Source organism: Acartia tonsa, chromosome 4, assembly GCF_053477335.1.
Source record: "Acartia tonsa isolate MP-2025a chromosome 4, ASM5347733v1, whole genome shotgun sequence".
Taxonomy (NCBI): domain Eukaryota; kingdom Metazoa; phylum Arthropoda; class Copepoda; order Calanoida; family Acartiidae; genus Acartia; species Acartia tonsa.
Window position 1 is genome coordinate 54,512,291 of NC_137263.1, and position 16,179 is coordinate 54,528,469.

Consider the following 16,179-nt stretch of genomic DNA (forward strand, 5'->3'; position numbering starts at 1 on the left):
TTCAGCCTCGCCTAGTCAGTCAGCCGCTCTGACCCGTGCACGCTCCTACCTGAAAGAAAAAGGGGCGGGGTAAAGTCGGAGGTTGAGAGGGAGGAAATGAGGAATGATATTTTATGGAAATGAGAACGAGAAACAATGCATGGATTCAAAGGTATAAGACAATGACCAATAAATTAAGATACAAAGAATTAACCCTTCTATAGATAACAGTTCGTCGTTGAAACAATTTGACGCTCAACTTAAAGAACCAACCAATCAAATCTCAATAAAAGTCTCCAAAGTTGACAAGCCAAGGTATAAGAAAACTTTATTATAAAACTTTGGAGACTAGTGTATTAAAAAGCCCAATGTCTCCTCCCTCCCTGAGAAAATGAGACATTTGAACTAAGACGTGTACGAGAAAGTCCTAAAATACGTAAATACAGGACATATGTATTATAATTGGCATGTGTGTGTGTGTTTGTTTGTGTGTGTGTATGTGTGTTTGTGTGTGTGTGTTTGTGTGTATGTTTGTGTGTGTGTATGTGTGTTTGTGTGTGTGCGATGTTAGAAACAGGGAAGGAAAGGCTAAAGGTATAAAATTTCAATGATGATCTATAGTGGCATTCTTTATTTGTTATTTTTGTTTATATTTTAGTGTTTTTTGATAAAATGCAACACGTAGCCGTCTAAAATAACAATTTCCCCCTTCCCTCCCTCTGGAAGAACGAACTGACCAATAAGGTATCTCCATGTTAGCAAACTAAATTCACGACATTTTTTCTCCCCTTAAAATATCCATTTATAATTTAAATCCATTTGTGGTGATTTCTTAATTGGTAATAATAACAGCATATTATTGTTATAAAAATAGTTGGCGGAAAAAGCAACATTTTTTGTTGCAATCATGATTATTGCAGGGAGGGAGGGGACATTTGCCTGTTTATTACACTAGTCCCCAAAGTTTCATAATAACCTTGTCTAATTTATTGGCTTAACAACCTTGGAGACTTCTATTTAATTTTGGTTTGTTCATTGAGTGTAATTTTGTGTCTTATCATTGGGGATGTACATTAATTTGTCGGCCGTGGTCATATCCATTAAGATCACTGGGTAAAAAGAGATATTAAAGAATACAAAATGTACAGAATAATATGAAAAATGAGGGCATCAAATTTATTTCCTTAGAGTTACAAACATCTTGACTTAAACAAAGAGATGAAACTTCACCCAGCCCAAGTCTACCTGTCCTTTAAAATCTCGATGATGGATTTGGAATATTTTGGTAACAAGGCTACACTATAATTAGAGTGTTGTCAGTACGTCATTTCCTCCGATTAAGATGTGGAAAATTATCCTTTTGTATATTTAATTAAATAATATGAGATTTAGTTATTTATCGCATCGTGTTACAGAATTTTTTTTAAGAATATCAAAATAGAAAATAATACCAGTTTTGTTAGTCTGGGCTTGGGGCTAACAAAACTGGTTTTAGTCTTATTATTTTTCATTTTAATATACACGTAAAGCTGTCTATAATACGATGCGATAAATAACTATTCTTTTATTGAAACAACTGTAACTGTTTAAAACAGCACATTTTGTCTTAATAATAATTAATTCTAACTTGCAAGTTGCGTAAAATCATTGCAGGGGGTATTTGTCATATTGTACATATAGGTGTACTGTACACTGTACATTTTACAGGTAAAAGTTATATGATCAGTGGATAATTCAGGGTCCAATTTAGTACAGTGCATATTTTATACATGGGGTTTTACTAGGGATCTAAAATTCTTACTAGAATTTACCAATCAAAGAGTTTTTCAGAACCAAATATTAGTACAACTTTTGTAAGCAGTTTTTACTGGTTATTTGCCCTTGTACATTTTCGGTCTACTGGATCCCTTTTATCGGTTATACTTATCCTAGATTCAGGGAGGGGATGGGGACGTAAAGTTGATCTATAACCCATTTTTCCACAATACAGAACTTCACACATGATAACTGGGGGAATGATTAATTATTCATCCATTGTGGTATCCTTGTATACGTGACAGATAAGAAATTTTGTATGTAAACAAATATTACACATCATTCGTGGGTGTCAAAATTGATTTTCTTCCAATGCTTTTTTGAATGCTACCCTTGATTTTTAGTCTATCTGTAAGTATTTCTTTGTTAAAATATATCGCTTGCTTTCTGGTTGAATTTTAGGGTTGTCCTATATAGTATTTGATTTTATCAAGCTACGAGATCAACAAGATTATTATCTCGAGATCTAATACAGGATATTAATATGTCTGAGTATTCTTATAGATTTGACTAACTGCTGGACTGATCTGCCCCTCCTTTACAGCAAAGCTTCTTATAGGTCATGTGTGTGTTTCTGACAAGATTGTGGAAAGGCTTCTTCATCAACACGAGAAAAATCGTCCTACTCTGCCTTTTAAAGTCTTAAGGGGCGCAGCTGATAGCAACTTTGGAGATTTTGAAATAAGTTCTTATTTAATTTGTAAGCAAAGCTGTTTTTTAATACCATCTTATATTATGACAACCCTGATTTGATGCAAAATATGTCAGATGGATATATAGATATACCTTGTACAAACGCTGTAATCATGTGTACATAGATTGACCGGCCAAATAAACAGACAGCTGGGGAGTGCGTGCGCGCCTGTACAGCTGGGGAGTGCGTGCGCGCCTGTACAGCTGGGGAGTGCGTGCACGCAGGTTTTAGCGCTTTCACTCACTCATCAAAGGAGGATAAAGGTAGCAGATTTAAAGGTACAAGAAAATTGTTTTTTCCATCATCCATCAACCAAGACATTATGGTTTAAACCGCTGAATTAGAACCGGTTTTCAGTCATACTGAAAAATCTTGTATAGCATTTTATTACAGACAAATGTAAATAACTATCAATCTACCTCAAATTTACGTCGAAATTACTAACAGCAACAGAAAGTCTTAAAGTCTAACACGGATTCCTCTTCCCTATATTAATGGATTTATTATTACTTGGATCTTATATTACACCAGATTATCATGTACTCTGATAAAGTAAAACTCACAGTGGGTTAAAAAAACGTTTTGTTCGCCCGGGCCTTCGGTTTAACCCGTAAACCTGTTTCTTAGATTTCAGGAGCTTTTTTATCCCTCTATATACATTATGTTCATTTGTAACGTCTATCCTAGGAAGGTAACAAAACAAGAAGTAATGTGCATAGCATTGCAAGGATCTAAAGGTATAACACCATAGCTGATAAATTGATGTACATCCCCAATGATGATACACAAAATTACCCCTTCTGTAGATTTAGATTAATACTTGCAACATTTGTAATCTCAACTAAATATACCATCAATCAAAATTCAATAAAAGTCCCCAAAGTTATTATGCCCAAAAATAAGAAATAAATATCATAAAACTTTGGGGACTAGTTTAATAAACAGTCAAATGTCCCCTCCCTCTTTGATAGCATTGCCTGAGCGTGCGCGCGGGCGCGTTACTCGGCTAAATATTAAGTTACCTCAAGTTTTATGCTTAATTTTCCCCTTAATGGAATTCATTTTGTACATATTTTTGATTTATTTATAGATCAAGCAACGAAATACATCATCTTATATTAAAATTAAATACATTTTTTTTGCGGCTTCGCCCATAGTTGATTCGAGGCAGGTTTTTAACTTTTTTTTTATGAAGATACACCTTTAAATATGTACATTAGAATAGTATGACATATTTCAGTAATGAAGTATGAGCTTAAATTACCTAAAATTTCGTTACTTTTGGGGCAAACATTTTATGGTTCTAGATATTTTCCTTAAATAAAATATTCTAAATATTACTACTTTACATTCTTTTTAGTTTTTTTTGATATTTTAAGTTAACCCTTATTAAATTATTCTTATAAAGTTTCTTTTCCTAGAGGCTAGAAAAAATATTTCTATTGCTTTTAAAACAAACTTTTCATAAAGATGTGTAGATAAACTCATAAAACACTTAAATACACACACAAACCAGGTAGAGAGGGAACATTGGGCTGTTTATTACACTAGTCCCAAAGGTTTTATTATAATATTTTCTTATTCGTTGGCTTAACAACTTCTAGGACTTTGGTTTGTTCATTAAGATAAGTTTCAAAAGTTTCAACCATAAATTGTAATTTTAAGAAAGGGTTATTTTGTGTATCATCATTTGGGATGTACAATGCAATGTACATCAATTTATCGGACATTGTCTTATCCCTTTAGATCCATGGACACAAACACTAATTCATTTAAATACTGAAGCTGTATCTACGTCAAAGAATGAGAGAGAGAAGGAGAGAGAGAGAGAAAGAGAGAGAGAGAAGGAATGAAAGTATGAATCAAAAGTTATAAGAACTTCAATGTAAAATCTAAAAATAACACTCACTTATAGAAAGAGATTTTAATATTTAATGGTTATTTAAATTTTACTCTGTATCATCAAATATTTTATTAAATTGAATTATTAGAATGATACACAATTCATAATTTTCAGCAATTAGGACCCTAGCCTTTAGGAAGGGATATATTGACAGGGGAAAATTTATCGTCAATCTAGCTTGCTAATATTGACTTGATTAATTGGTTTATCCAGTCGGAGGTTAGGGGATGGGGTAAAGGGGATGGTTGGAGTGTATCGTTATTTTAGCCAGCTGAAAGTATTACTTTATTAGGAATAGGGTACATAGAAATCTGGTGCAAGACCCAAGTATTTTATGTCGATCAAATTTATATCGACCAAATTTATTATTACTTGGATCTTACACCAGATTATCATGTACTTTAATTAAGTGAAACTTGCTGCTGGCTAAAATCACGATTACCTTTTACCCAATCCCCTACTCTCGTAATGAATGAACGAACTGACCAATAAATAAAGTCCATAATAGTATGATAAAGTTTCCCTGTCAATATATCCCATATACATTTTGACAGAATTAGGCGCGTTACATTTCCTGATTCAGGTGAGAGTTGCTACAAATCTGTGGCATGAGACAATGGTCGATAAATTGAAATACACCCCTAATGATGATATATACAAAATTACCCCTTATGTAGATTACAATTTGTGGTTTAAACGTTTGGACACTCAACTTAAAGAACCAACTAATCAAAAAGTCCCATAAGTTGAGAAGCTAACGCATAAGATAATATTGTAATAAAACTTTGGGAACTAGTGTAATAAACAGCCCAATGTCCCCACCCTCCCTGGGGATTCCTCTTATGAAAGAATTAGGCGCGTTACACTTCATGATTGAGGTGAGAGTTGCTACAAATCTGTGGCATGACAGATTAAAATAGTGAAAATAGTTGACAAAATTGTTACATTTCCTGGCCTTAGCTAGCAAGGAATTCCTTCGGACATTACAAAAATTCAGTACACAAATTCAGGCATCTAAAGGGATAAGACAATGGCCGATAAATTGATGTTACACAAAATTACCCTTATTGTAGATTACAATTAGTGGATGCACTCACCTTAATGAACCAACTATTCAAAATTCAAAGGTGTTAAGCCAACGAATAAGAAAAACTTTGGGGACTATAGTGTATTTAACAGCCCAATGCCCCCTCTCTCTCTGATACAAATTTCATTCACACTAACCCTTGTTTTTGACCGCTTTTAAAAGATTAAATTTTGGTTATTTTTTGTCTTTAATATTTTATCTATTCGTCGTCTCGGAGGCGATGGGTTCGAATCTTTGTACAAAACCCCATCATAAATTTAGATGTTAAAAGTTGCACCACTGCTTCTACACATCTTTAGATCTGTGACATTTATACTAAGAGTAGGGGAATGCCTTGGCCCATAATACGTACAGTTAGACTTAGAACCTACAGACAAAGGCTTTCTTTCATCTTCTTTTAACTAATTGTATCTGGCTTCAGTTCTCAATATTTCAATGTTTGTTTATGTGTTTCGCTAATTATGGTAGTTACCATCCTTGTCTGATTAAAATATTTAGTGTTTAAAATTGATAAAAGTGTACTCAGCAATGTTAAATATAATAATTTTTCTCGTATTCATTCGAATCCGGTGGATAGGAACCGGTTCTCATCCATACGAAAAAACTATGTCTAGCATCGTATTATATCCAGCTTTCTACGAATATAGAACCTCGGGGCTAAAAAAACTAGTTTTAATCTCATATTTGTACTTTCTATATCCGCGGAAAGCCGTTTATAATACGATGCGAGAAATAACTATACCATGTCATTGTATCCATATAAATATTGTATTATTGATTTCTTATTAGGTATGTGTGTGTGTGTGTGTGTGTGTGTGTGTGTGTGTGTGTGTGTGTGTGTGTGTGTGTGTGTGTGTTTATGTGTGTGTGTGTGTTTGTGTGTGTGTGTGAGTGTTTCTGTGTGTTTCTGTGTGTGTGTGTCTGTGTGTATTTTCAAGACCACTGAATAATAAAATTAATAGTCGAAGGTATTGTTGACTTCAAGTTTCAATAAAAATTTCTTTAAAAATTGTTTCGAAATTGTACCTAAACGTTACAGGAATCACCATGGTAAGTTTGAATTTGATAGGACAATGCAAACATGCCATGGACAATAACAATAGCTATCCGTTACAGACGGCCGAAAGATTAAAACCAGTTTTTTTTAAGTCCCAAAGGACCAGGTTAACAAAACTGGCATTAATTTTTTTTATTCATGAGACGTTGTCTACGATACATGATTTTTCAGTGTGGCTCGCGCGCAACCGGTTCTAATCCAGCAGATATTAATCGGTTTCAAAGCCATACTGGAAAATCAAAGTATCTACTCCTTTTTCCCTGACCTGGTCTGGTTGATAAAATAAATGAATTGCATAAACATTAAATATTGAAAAGCAAGTTAACAAGGATGACAACTTACATAAGTAAGCAGAGCTCAATAAATCAGAAAGTTTGAAAAATAAACATATATTGAGTGATGTCGCTTTTGATATTTTAGGAATAGAATAATAACTTAAAAATCAACAACAAAAAATCGTCTAAAATTTATGTCCTTTATACATTTTAGACTTTATTAAAGAGATACTTTCCATATAATTGCTTATCTTATTGTCATATGAATCCCCCTTTTAACAAAGTTATAAATAAGTTAATTGATGCTTAATTATATGTACTTTCTAGAAATATCAATTATAGTTACTACAGTTCAAAATTGTACTTCATAATTACAAAAATCTCACAAAGTTTCTAGTTAATAGGGCGATTATAACATATAAAAAATGAATGTCTAAATCGATCCTTGACGTACAAACGAACATATTGTAGAAAAGACTCGCTTTTTAATATTAAGTGAGTTTAAATGCTTTCTTTTGTATAAAGTGTAACTATAGTTTTTAATCTATCGAACACACAAATTTCATGGGCATAATGGATTTAATCATCAATGGTTGGACATAATTTTGTGTACAGCTGTACAGTATAATACAAGAGCAATTATGTCCCTATGTAGTTCAACTAATGAAAATTTAATAAAGTCATGAATTGGATAAGTAATAGACGATAAATTCATGTACACCTCCAATTATGACAAACAAAATTGAATCTCCTCAAACTTTAAAACCAACGAATGGGTGAACTTGTATATTAAAAATTGGGAGTTAGAACTAAAAAAGGATAAATGATAAATAGGTTACTATCCCTCTTGGGCTAGTTACCCGCAGGGTTAGACAGAACTTTAATCGGGAAAACAAAAAATAAAGTCAACAAAACTGGTATTAGTCTTATGATTTTCTTACAATAATCGTAGAAAATTGTCTGTAATACGATGCTACACATGATTTTTCGGCATGGATATAAACCGCTTCTAATCAAGTGGATCTTAAAAAGTTTCGAAGTCATACTTGAAAAAAAGATGAACCATCCTTAGTTCCAGTAGTTGAAAAAATCTGTGTAAATATTATTAGTACCCACTGTTGATGATTCCTACGTAAAAGAGGTATAAACCATAATGGGAAGTGGGCAGCAGCAGTCCTCATGACTAAATTTATTATTGTCATTAACATTTTATTATTACGTTGCTAGGTGTATTTATATTTTTTTAATGCAGGGATCTTAAGGGATAAGACGAATACTTGAACAACCCATTCCCCAATGATGATACATAAAATTAACCTCTTCTGTAGATTAAAATTAGTGTTTGAAACGTCTGGACACTCAACTTAATGAAACAATAAAATTCACCAACATTAACGAATAAGAAAACGTTATCATAAAACTTTGGGGACTAGTTTAATAAAAAGCCCTATGTCCACTTCCTCCCGGATAGTTTTATTTGAAGATTTGATAATTATTCAAGGACAAATAAAATATTTAGAAATAAAAGAAATTCATGATTAATAGTTATTCATCGCATCATATTATAGACAGCTTTCCTTGGATATTGAAATTGAAAATTATAAGTTTAAAACCAGTTTGGTATTTATATTATATTTTTATTCTAATATTCGTGGAAGATTGTCTGTAATATAACGCTAACGCTATGCATGATTTTTCGGTATGGCTGAATAATCTTTCCCAGTAATGGTCTGATGACTGTTCCCAAGATCTTACTGGACAAACACATGTTGTACATACATAAATCCTGCTAATCTAGTTTAAAAGGTCTTTTTATAAGGCAATTTCATTTTTAAAAAGTGCTATTATTTGTTCTAGGGTTAGCCCTGTCAAAATTCTTTAAAGATTTGTGGAAAACTGTCTGTAATACGATGCTATACATGTTTTTTTTCAGTATGGCTTTCAGACAATGATTTCAGCATCCATAAAAGCGTAGCAAACAAATTTAGTAAGTAAGACAAACGAATACTTTCTATTTTAGAGTAATATTATAAAGAAATCAAAGTAAATATGATGCAAAATCTTCACAAGAACACAATCATACTTTTAAGCAGCGTTGCGGAGCCGTTTGATTTTGGTGCGGCTCCGACCTAAAATCAAGAAAAATATAAAGACATATTTTTATCCCACGTCTATTTTTGACTTTTGAAGATTTTAAAAGTTCAATTTTTGATAAAAATGTACTTGAAAAACTTTATACGGGCATTTGCACAGGACAAAATTACGGCTCCGGCAAAATATGGTGGCTCCACGGATTCCGGCTCCGCAACACTGCTTTTAAGGCATGATTAATCGTCCTGGGAATCAAGAAATGTCCTCTAACTATGGGATATTTCCTAAAGAGATTAAACCAAAATGGTAAACGAGATCTTAAGCATCATACAGACAAACATTGAGTTATTTTTTGGGCGTTTCTACAAAAGATCAACACCTACAAAAGACCAACTCTACAAAAGACCAACGCCTACAAAAGACCAACTCTACAAAAGACCAACACCTACAAAAGACCAACACCTACATAAGACCAACACCTATATACTGTTATATAAACATCAAATTTATTAATAAAGTAATACATAATCAATACATGGCCGCAGCGCTCGGCCCCCTGGCCTGTCAAGCCGCGGCCGGGCGTTCGGCCCACTTGCCTATAACCTAACCTAACCTTACCTAAATATTGTTAAAAAATATTAAAAATTTGAAAAAAAATCTACCAACCACTTTTTGTAAAATCCACGAAATTCTAAACTATAAATATGTTAATGTACATTAAACATTCATACATAGGTTAGGTTAGGTTATAGGCAAGGGGGCCGAGCGTCCGCGGCTAGGCAGGCCAGGGGGCCGAGCTCTGCGGTCATGACCTTCTAGCATTACGATTTTTTGAATGTTGGTCTTTTGTAGGTGTTGGTCTTTGGTAGAGTTGGTCATTTGTAGCAACGCCTAGTTGGTCTTTTGTAGAGTTGGTCTTTTGTAGCAACGCCATTTTTTGTATATTATATACCATATTAGAGAAGCTCTACATAGGTCTTGTGATAGTTAATTGCTATTTTCCTGTCCCTACTTGGCCTCTAGATGCTAGAGGCACAGTCGCTAGTAGTGCAACAAATAGCTAATTAGAATTATAGATTAATATTTGTCTTCTTTGTTCATTTTAATTTTTTGTTATCTTTAAAAAAAACATAAATAAATAGTACACATTAATATAAAATATCCATACAAGATGTCCCGAATAACTTTATCCTTCCCCTTTTTTGAAGATTTTTTCCCCACACTTCCCCAATTCTCCTGTATGATATCCAACACCTAGCTGAATGGCCCATTCTGGGGCAGTTAAATATTGTACAGTTTGTATATTCTATAATATACAAATATTTAGTAACAAAAAGGGGGGATAATCAAGAAGCGGAATGAGGAGGGGAGGGGGAATAGATTCGAATAAATAATGTACATAAATTCCGTGCATAGTATTGGTCATGATATGCTAGAGGGATGTGTTTTAATACATTTATTTGAGGGATTCTTAACAGAGGTATAAAATAAATACATACATGGTTGGCAGACATAGCAACCAATTTGTTTTTTAGCATAAACATATTTACATTTTTACATTTTACAGTAAGAAGGTAGACACCATTTTTATTAAAGGTATAAATACGATCTATGATTACGATTTTGACCCCCGAAATCAAAAATCATATCAGCCTTGATGATTTCATCACCAAAAGAGGAGAAAATGGAATCATACATTACATTTTATGTGGACAAAACCGTAATTTTATTTCTGCTTTTATAAAAATGATTTTACACAAGGGTTGATAAAATGATTGTTTGCAAATAAATAATGTAATAAAATATTATTGATCTGTCAAACTTGAAAGCTTTGTGTAGACATATAACACATAAATAATCGTTAAATTGCAGTACGGACATTTTATAACTGTCTTTTTTGGCACAAAATTTAAAAAGGTATCAAATGCCTATACAAATAAATTATTTAGACATCTTTTATCACAAAAACTTAATAAAAAAATAAATTTCGAACCATCTAATAAAATTTTTACATGACAATTTTCATTCCAATTAAAAAATTGTTAATTTAAAAAAAATTGTTTTGCTGTTATTTTCTAATTATTTTGTAAGGACGTCTGTATACATACATTTAACACACAGTTTTGGTTAACTCTCTCTTTCAAATCTGTTCATCGGAGGGGGGGAGGGGTGGGTGGGCACCCGCAGGGCTCAAGGGGGGGGGGGGGGAGAGGATAATATTTGGAGAGGTGATAAAATGGGATGATGTATAATGTTGTTGTTGTTGTTGTACAGATATGTCCGGAATAATTGTATTTAGCTGTGTATTTTGGTGATAAGCGGGGTCGCGCTGCACAATCATATTAGGAGTTAAAGGGAAGGACCACAGTGGGATTTTTATAGAGATTTTATTTTATCTTAATTCAGAATTTTAGGTTCTACTGAATGGTAACCGTTTAAAAATTTACAAAATATGTTAATATTAGAGTAAAAAGTAGCAATTTTAGGCCATTATTAATCGATTATTACTTGGATGTTGCTTCAGATTTTCATGAACTCTGATTAAGTGATGCTTGCAGCTGGCTAAAATACCGATACCCCACAACTGGATAAATAAAACTGACCATTAAATGAGGTCATAGATGGCAAGCTAATTTGACAACAAATTTCTGTCAATATATATCCAATATTATATCCTATATCTACTAAATAATTTTTTTTTCGGAATCATTTAGTTGAAATGAATATATTTATACATTTGTTTCATTACTTTTTGTTTAATGTAGTTAGCAGCATTTAATTTCGAATAAAAAATTAAGTCTATGCTCTAGAATTTCTCCTATTTAGCATAAAATTCCACTGTGGGGGAAGGGCCGGAGTTGTAAGCAAGCTTCAAAAATTCTTGCGCTCTCTGTATAATTGTGTGAGCGAATACCGGGAAATAAGCAAGAATCAAAAAGAGGGACAGGGAGCATGGAATGAAAGGGTATGGGGATACACTCACAACAAAATCAACTACCGGTTAAGATATATACACTCTTAATAGTATTCATCGGAGGGGTGATGGGGAGGAGAAAGGGCAGGGACGTGGGAAAGTTAATTGAGTGGACGTGGGTTAAAGGTGTAAGTGGCAGAGTTTAGTAGATACAAATACATAACTGTGGAGATCAAAGCCACATAAAGGAGTAAAAAAAAAGAGATGGGTAAGGGAAAAAAGGGAGGTGGGTATTCCATTTAGCTAGTCCGTTCTCCTTTTTTATATTTGCTTCATCTTGACAGTATTTTTCAAGGGTGGTCCGTCCACTGAAACACAAGGGGAAGTGGGAGGGCAAGCACCGAGGTGGCAAATAGAGACAGTTCTAATCATATTGTAAAAGTAGATATTGTGGGGCAAGGGAGGGGTAGCGTCACTCCATAAAGGAAATCACTTGAATTCCCACATCAAACTAAAAGCACACACACACACACACACACACGCTCGCTTGACTTGTGTATAACACACACACTATGTGTGCTTCTTCTACTAATATGCACACACAAATTCACCGGTACGGGACATATTATCATCATTCTAAGACATCTCTCCCCCCCCACTCCATCCATATAAAAAAGTTTTTGTTTTCTCTCCCCTTTCTTCTATCTTATGCTTGACAGGTTAGGTATTGAATCAGGGACAGTGGAATTTAATTCATCTACATCCCTTATTTCACCCCCACCCCCCAAAAAAAGAAATTAGGCAAAACTTTTTAAATTCGACAAAATTTTGTCCCTATTGTCTTAACCCTGAACCATGAAATTGAATATATATATGAACCAAAAAGGGGACCTTATTACATCCTGATCTCACTATGCAAAGTCCCCTCTCTCCCCCGGGGGCAGGGTAAGGCCATTATTTCACCCCCCCCCCAATTTGTCGCCCCATTCTATATACCCTTAAAATAAAGCTAAGTATGTAGGAAGTAAAAATTTGGGGATGGCTATTTGTTAGCCTTTTCTTTCTTATAAAAGAGCGGGCACAATGGTTTGTATTAACATAAAAATCTTTGAACATGAATTTCTTTGTGTTAAACTTCTTTTCACACATTTTCTAACCAAAAAATACATAAGTCGCAAAATTGATACAAAAAAAAAACACAATTTTAATTTTTTTCATATTTATTATTTATTATCATAGAAGAAAGAATATAATTAAAACAGGTACTTTCATTAATTACGCCTTTAATCTAGAACCTTGTACTAGATCATCGGTTAGGCAAGTAAAACAACAAGACCTTCGACACCGCCTTGATCAATCACATCTCTTTATTTAATCGCACAACCTTTGTCAGTAGGTTTCACCTATCTGTACATCATTTGTACATGTTGATCATAATTTGTTGGTGGTTGTTGAAGGAATATCACAAAATTTATGCAGGAGAATCCATCTCCTAACCTTAGCTCATACAACCGTGGCGAGGGCGGCAGTAGGTACAACTACACCACCGCCACTTGACAGAGAAGCACCAGGTACAATGCTGCTGCTGGCATCGTCAGCAACTAAGGCAATGCTGCCAGTTTTGCCGCTCTCAGCAGCAACTTCAGCTACACAGGAAGTTTTAGTTGTAGCAACAAGGTTAGCAATGTTATTATTACCGCTGCTGGCAACCAGAACCGGGGCAACTAGTGCTGGCAACTCAACAGAGTTGTCATTGGCAACAGCAGTGTCTAGGTTGGTGGTGGTTAGATCATCAACATTATTCTGATCATCACTGGAGTGCCCACTATCACTGCTTGTATCACTATCACTCTCGTCCCCACTCTCCTCATCTTCACCAGTTGTAGTAGTGCCAGCAGTGGCTGCAGCACCATGCTTACCGTCCCCCGCAGCAGAGCTATCCACCGGCTCCGACGGCGGGGATGACGGCGTTGAGGCGGTTGAATACGCCGTCAATGAGCGGTCAATGCAGCCAGAGTTGAAGAGCTGCTGACCAAATGAGAATATGGAGACAAGACTTGTGATTTGCTCCACCTCCATCCCGTTGGGGTTATGGTGAGGGCCACGGAAGGCTGGGTGGAAATACTGAAAAAAATAAGAATTTATTAATTTTTTATATTTGAATTATGTATGTCAAAAATAATGAAAGTAAAAAAAAGTTGTATAAGTTTTAGTTTGTTATACATTTATATTCAAATTAAATTTTAGATACAATTTATTCAAGAAATAAAAAGATAACTACCTTATTATCTTCTTGAAAGCCAGAATCATTGAGATCATCCTTGTCTTCCTTCTCCTCCATCTCCGTCGACTCTACCTCCTCTGACGCCTTCAACTTCTTCGGCAGGATCGAACTGATGGCCTCCTGGGTCTCCTCAGAGGAAATATGACGCTTCCTCTTAGTTGGCATTCCTGGCGAGGAGTTCTTGGTTGACTTGGAGTCCATGTCGTAAATAAGTTTATCCTCTGGTTGTTCTGCTGCCGTTAGGTGCTTCACAGCAGAGACGATAGGGTTGGTAGGTTGGGTTGGGATAACACAGCCGGATGTCAGAGACTGGCCAGGACTCACCAGGGTCGGGCCCCGCCCGTTGGACGGGTGGAAGGGGGCACAGGTATAGCAGTACTGGAAGGGAACACGCGAGTTCTCGCTCGAGTCCTGGCAAAAATTTCTTCTATCACAGTCACAATCAGACTCATCGATGAATCCTTCATCACTGATGTTATTATTGGAGTTGTTAGCTGCCGAACTGGCCTGTAGCTGCTGTTCCGCGGCCGCTGCCTTTTCTTGCTGCTGCAATTGTAGCTGTTGCTGCTGATGGTGAACAGCCGCTGCCACAACTCCACATGAAGCCGACAGCGCTGACAAAAATGAAGTGGATTGCTGTTGATTATGGGATTGACTTAGCTGCTGCGGCTGCTGATCAAGCTCACAAGAAGAATTGACAACCGCTGTAGATCCTGCCGCGGAAGCCTGGTTGGCGGCTGCAGCTGCAGCACAACTGCTTAAAGCTTGGCTAATATACTCCTTCTTGGTGACAGAAGCAGGAGTTGTAGAAGTAGGATCAATCTCATCCTCAACATCAGACTCAGAATCCTCTTCATAATCCTCAACCTCAGGAGTGTCTTCATCCTCCAGGTCGGTGGCATGATGTGCGGCACCAGCAAACTGTCCGCACGCCATCAGCCTGTAGTTCATATACATGGTCTCCTGCATGTACACATCCCGGGCCTTGTTAAGGACAGTCGCCACCAGCAGGTTCTTATGCAGCGGCAGACCGCCGCGCTGGTTGCGGCCCATCTGAATCTTGTTCAATGACAGGCCGATTATTCGTTGCACTTCGCCCAAAGAACTCATTTTTGGGCTGTCACATATATGTTCTAAACACAAATAGAATTATGTTTTTTTGTATATTTCTTTTATATCACAACACTGATTTTTATGATTATTTTATTATTGGCATATAGTTTTTGCTAGTCCAAATCATAAGAATTTTATAACAACAATTTTACATAAGACAACATAAACACTTACGCATACACAGAGACAAATAGTACGAGTCAACTGTGCACGCGATTATAGTAGCCCAAATACTAAGTTGTAAACAGCGAACCGCGTCATATTTATAACCTCGGTTACGTGACGTCACCACAACCTATTTAGTAACCAATCAAATCAGTCTCTCTCTCTCCTTCTGTTTCAAATTTCCTCTATGATTCTAACGCCATCTCACACTTGAGCATACAAACAACACACACCAGAACATAGAGAATTAGAGAATTTAGCGAAGCCGTGTGGCGCGAGTCCATAAGGTTGAAACTCCCGGCACTCTATAGTATACTTTCACATCACCACAAACAGAATCCTTCAACCTTATGGACTTGTGCGATAAGCAGAGATCGGGGGTCGGGTCGTGTTCAATCCGTCCGTCCCCGGGAATATATACACAAACTTAACTATATAGCGGTGAATGACGACAGAATAAAGCGCCTCACGGCGGTCAAAAAAGGAGGCACACACTCTTTGCATTTCTGGATTTATACCCGTTCCATCTTCTTCTTTTCTGTGTGTGTGTGTGTACATACAATAATCCCCCCCGGCCCTTAGTTATCCCTTACCCACGCCTCTTTCCACGTACTTGTTTCCATATTTATTGAACACCACAAGTCCTCTCTTTTTTTTTATTCAATTGTGTAGTACGCCCGCAAGTAAACCCAAGTGTATCTGTTAATGCTCCCTTTTTACCTTTCCCCCTTTCCCATAATACTGTCAATTATGATTCTACTTTGAGATAGTCTCGCCCCCCGTGCAACAAAACTATGATAAT

The 16,179-nt window shown here is 35.7% G+C and overlaps 1 protein-coding gene across 1 annotated transcript; it reads right to left on the reverse strand.

Annotated features, from left to right (window-relative positions):
- Window positions 1–13,017: 13,017 nt before the first annotated feature.
- Window positions 13,018–15,872, reverse strand: LOC145317804 (uncharacterized). The gene is made up of 2 exons (XM_080159074.1): window positions 14,097–15,872; window positions 13,018–13,939 (listed from the first exon to the last, which is right to left on the reverse strand). Exons 1-2 carry the CDS (start codon window positions 15,207–15,209, stop codon window positions 13,319–13,321), a joined length of 1,734 nt encoding a protein of 577 aa, XP_080015200.1. The 5' UTR covers window positions 15,210–15,872; the 3' UTR covers window positions 13,018–13,318.
- Window positions 15,873–16,179: the final 307 nt, after the last annotated feature.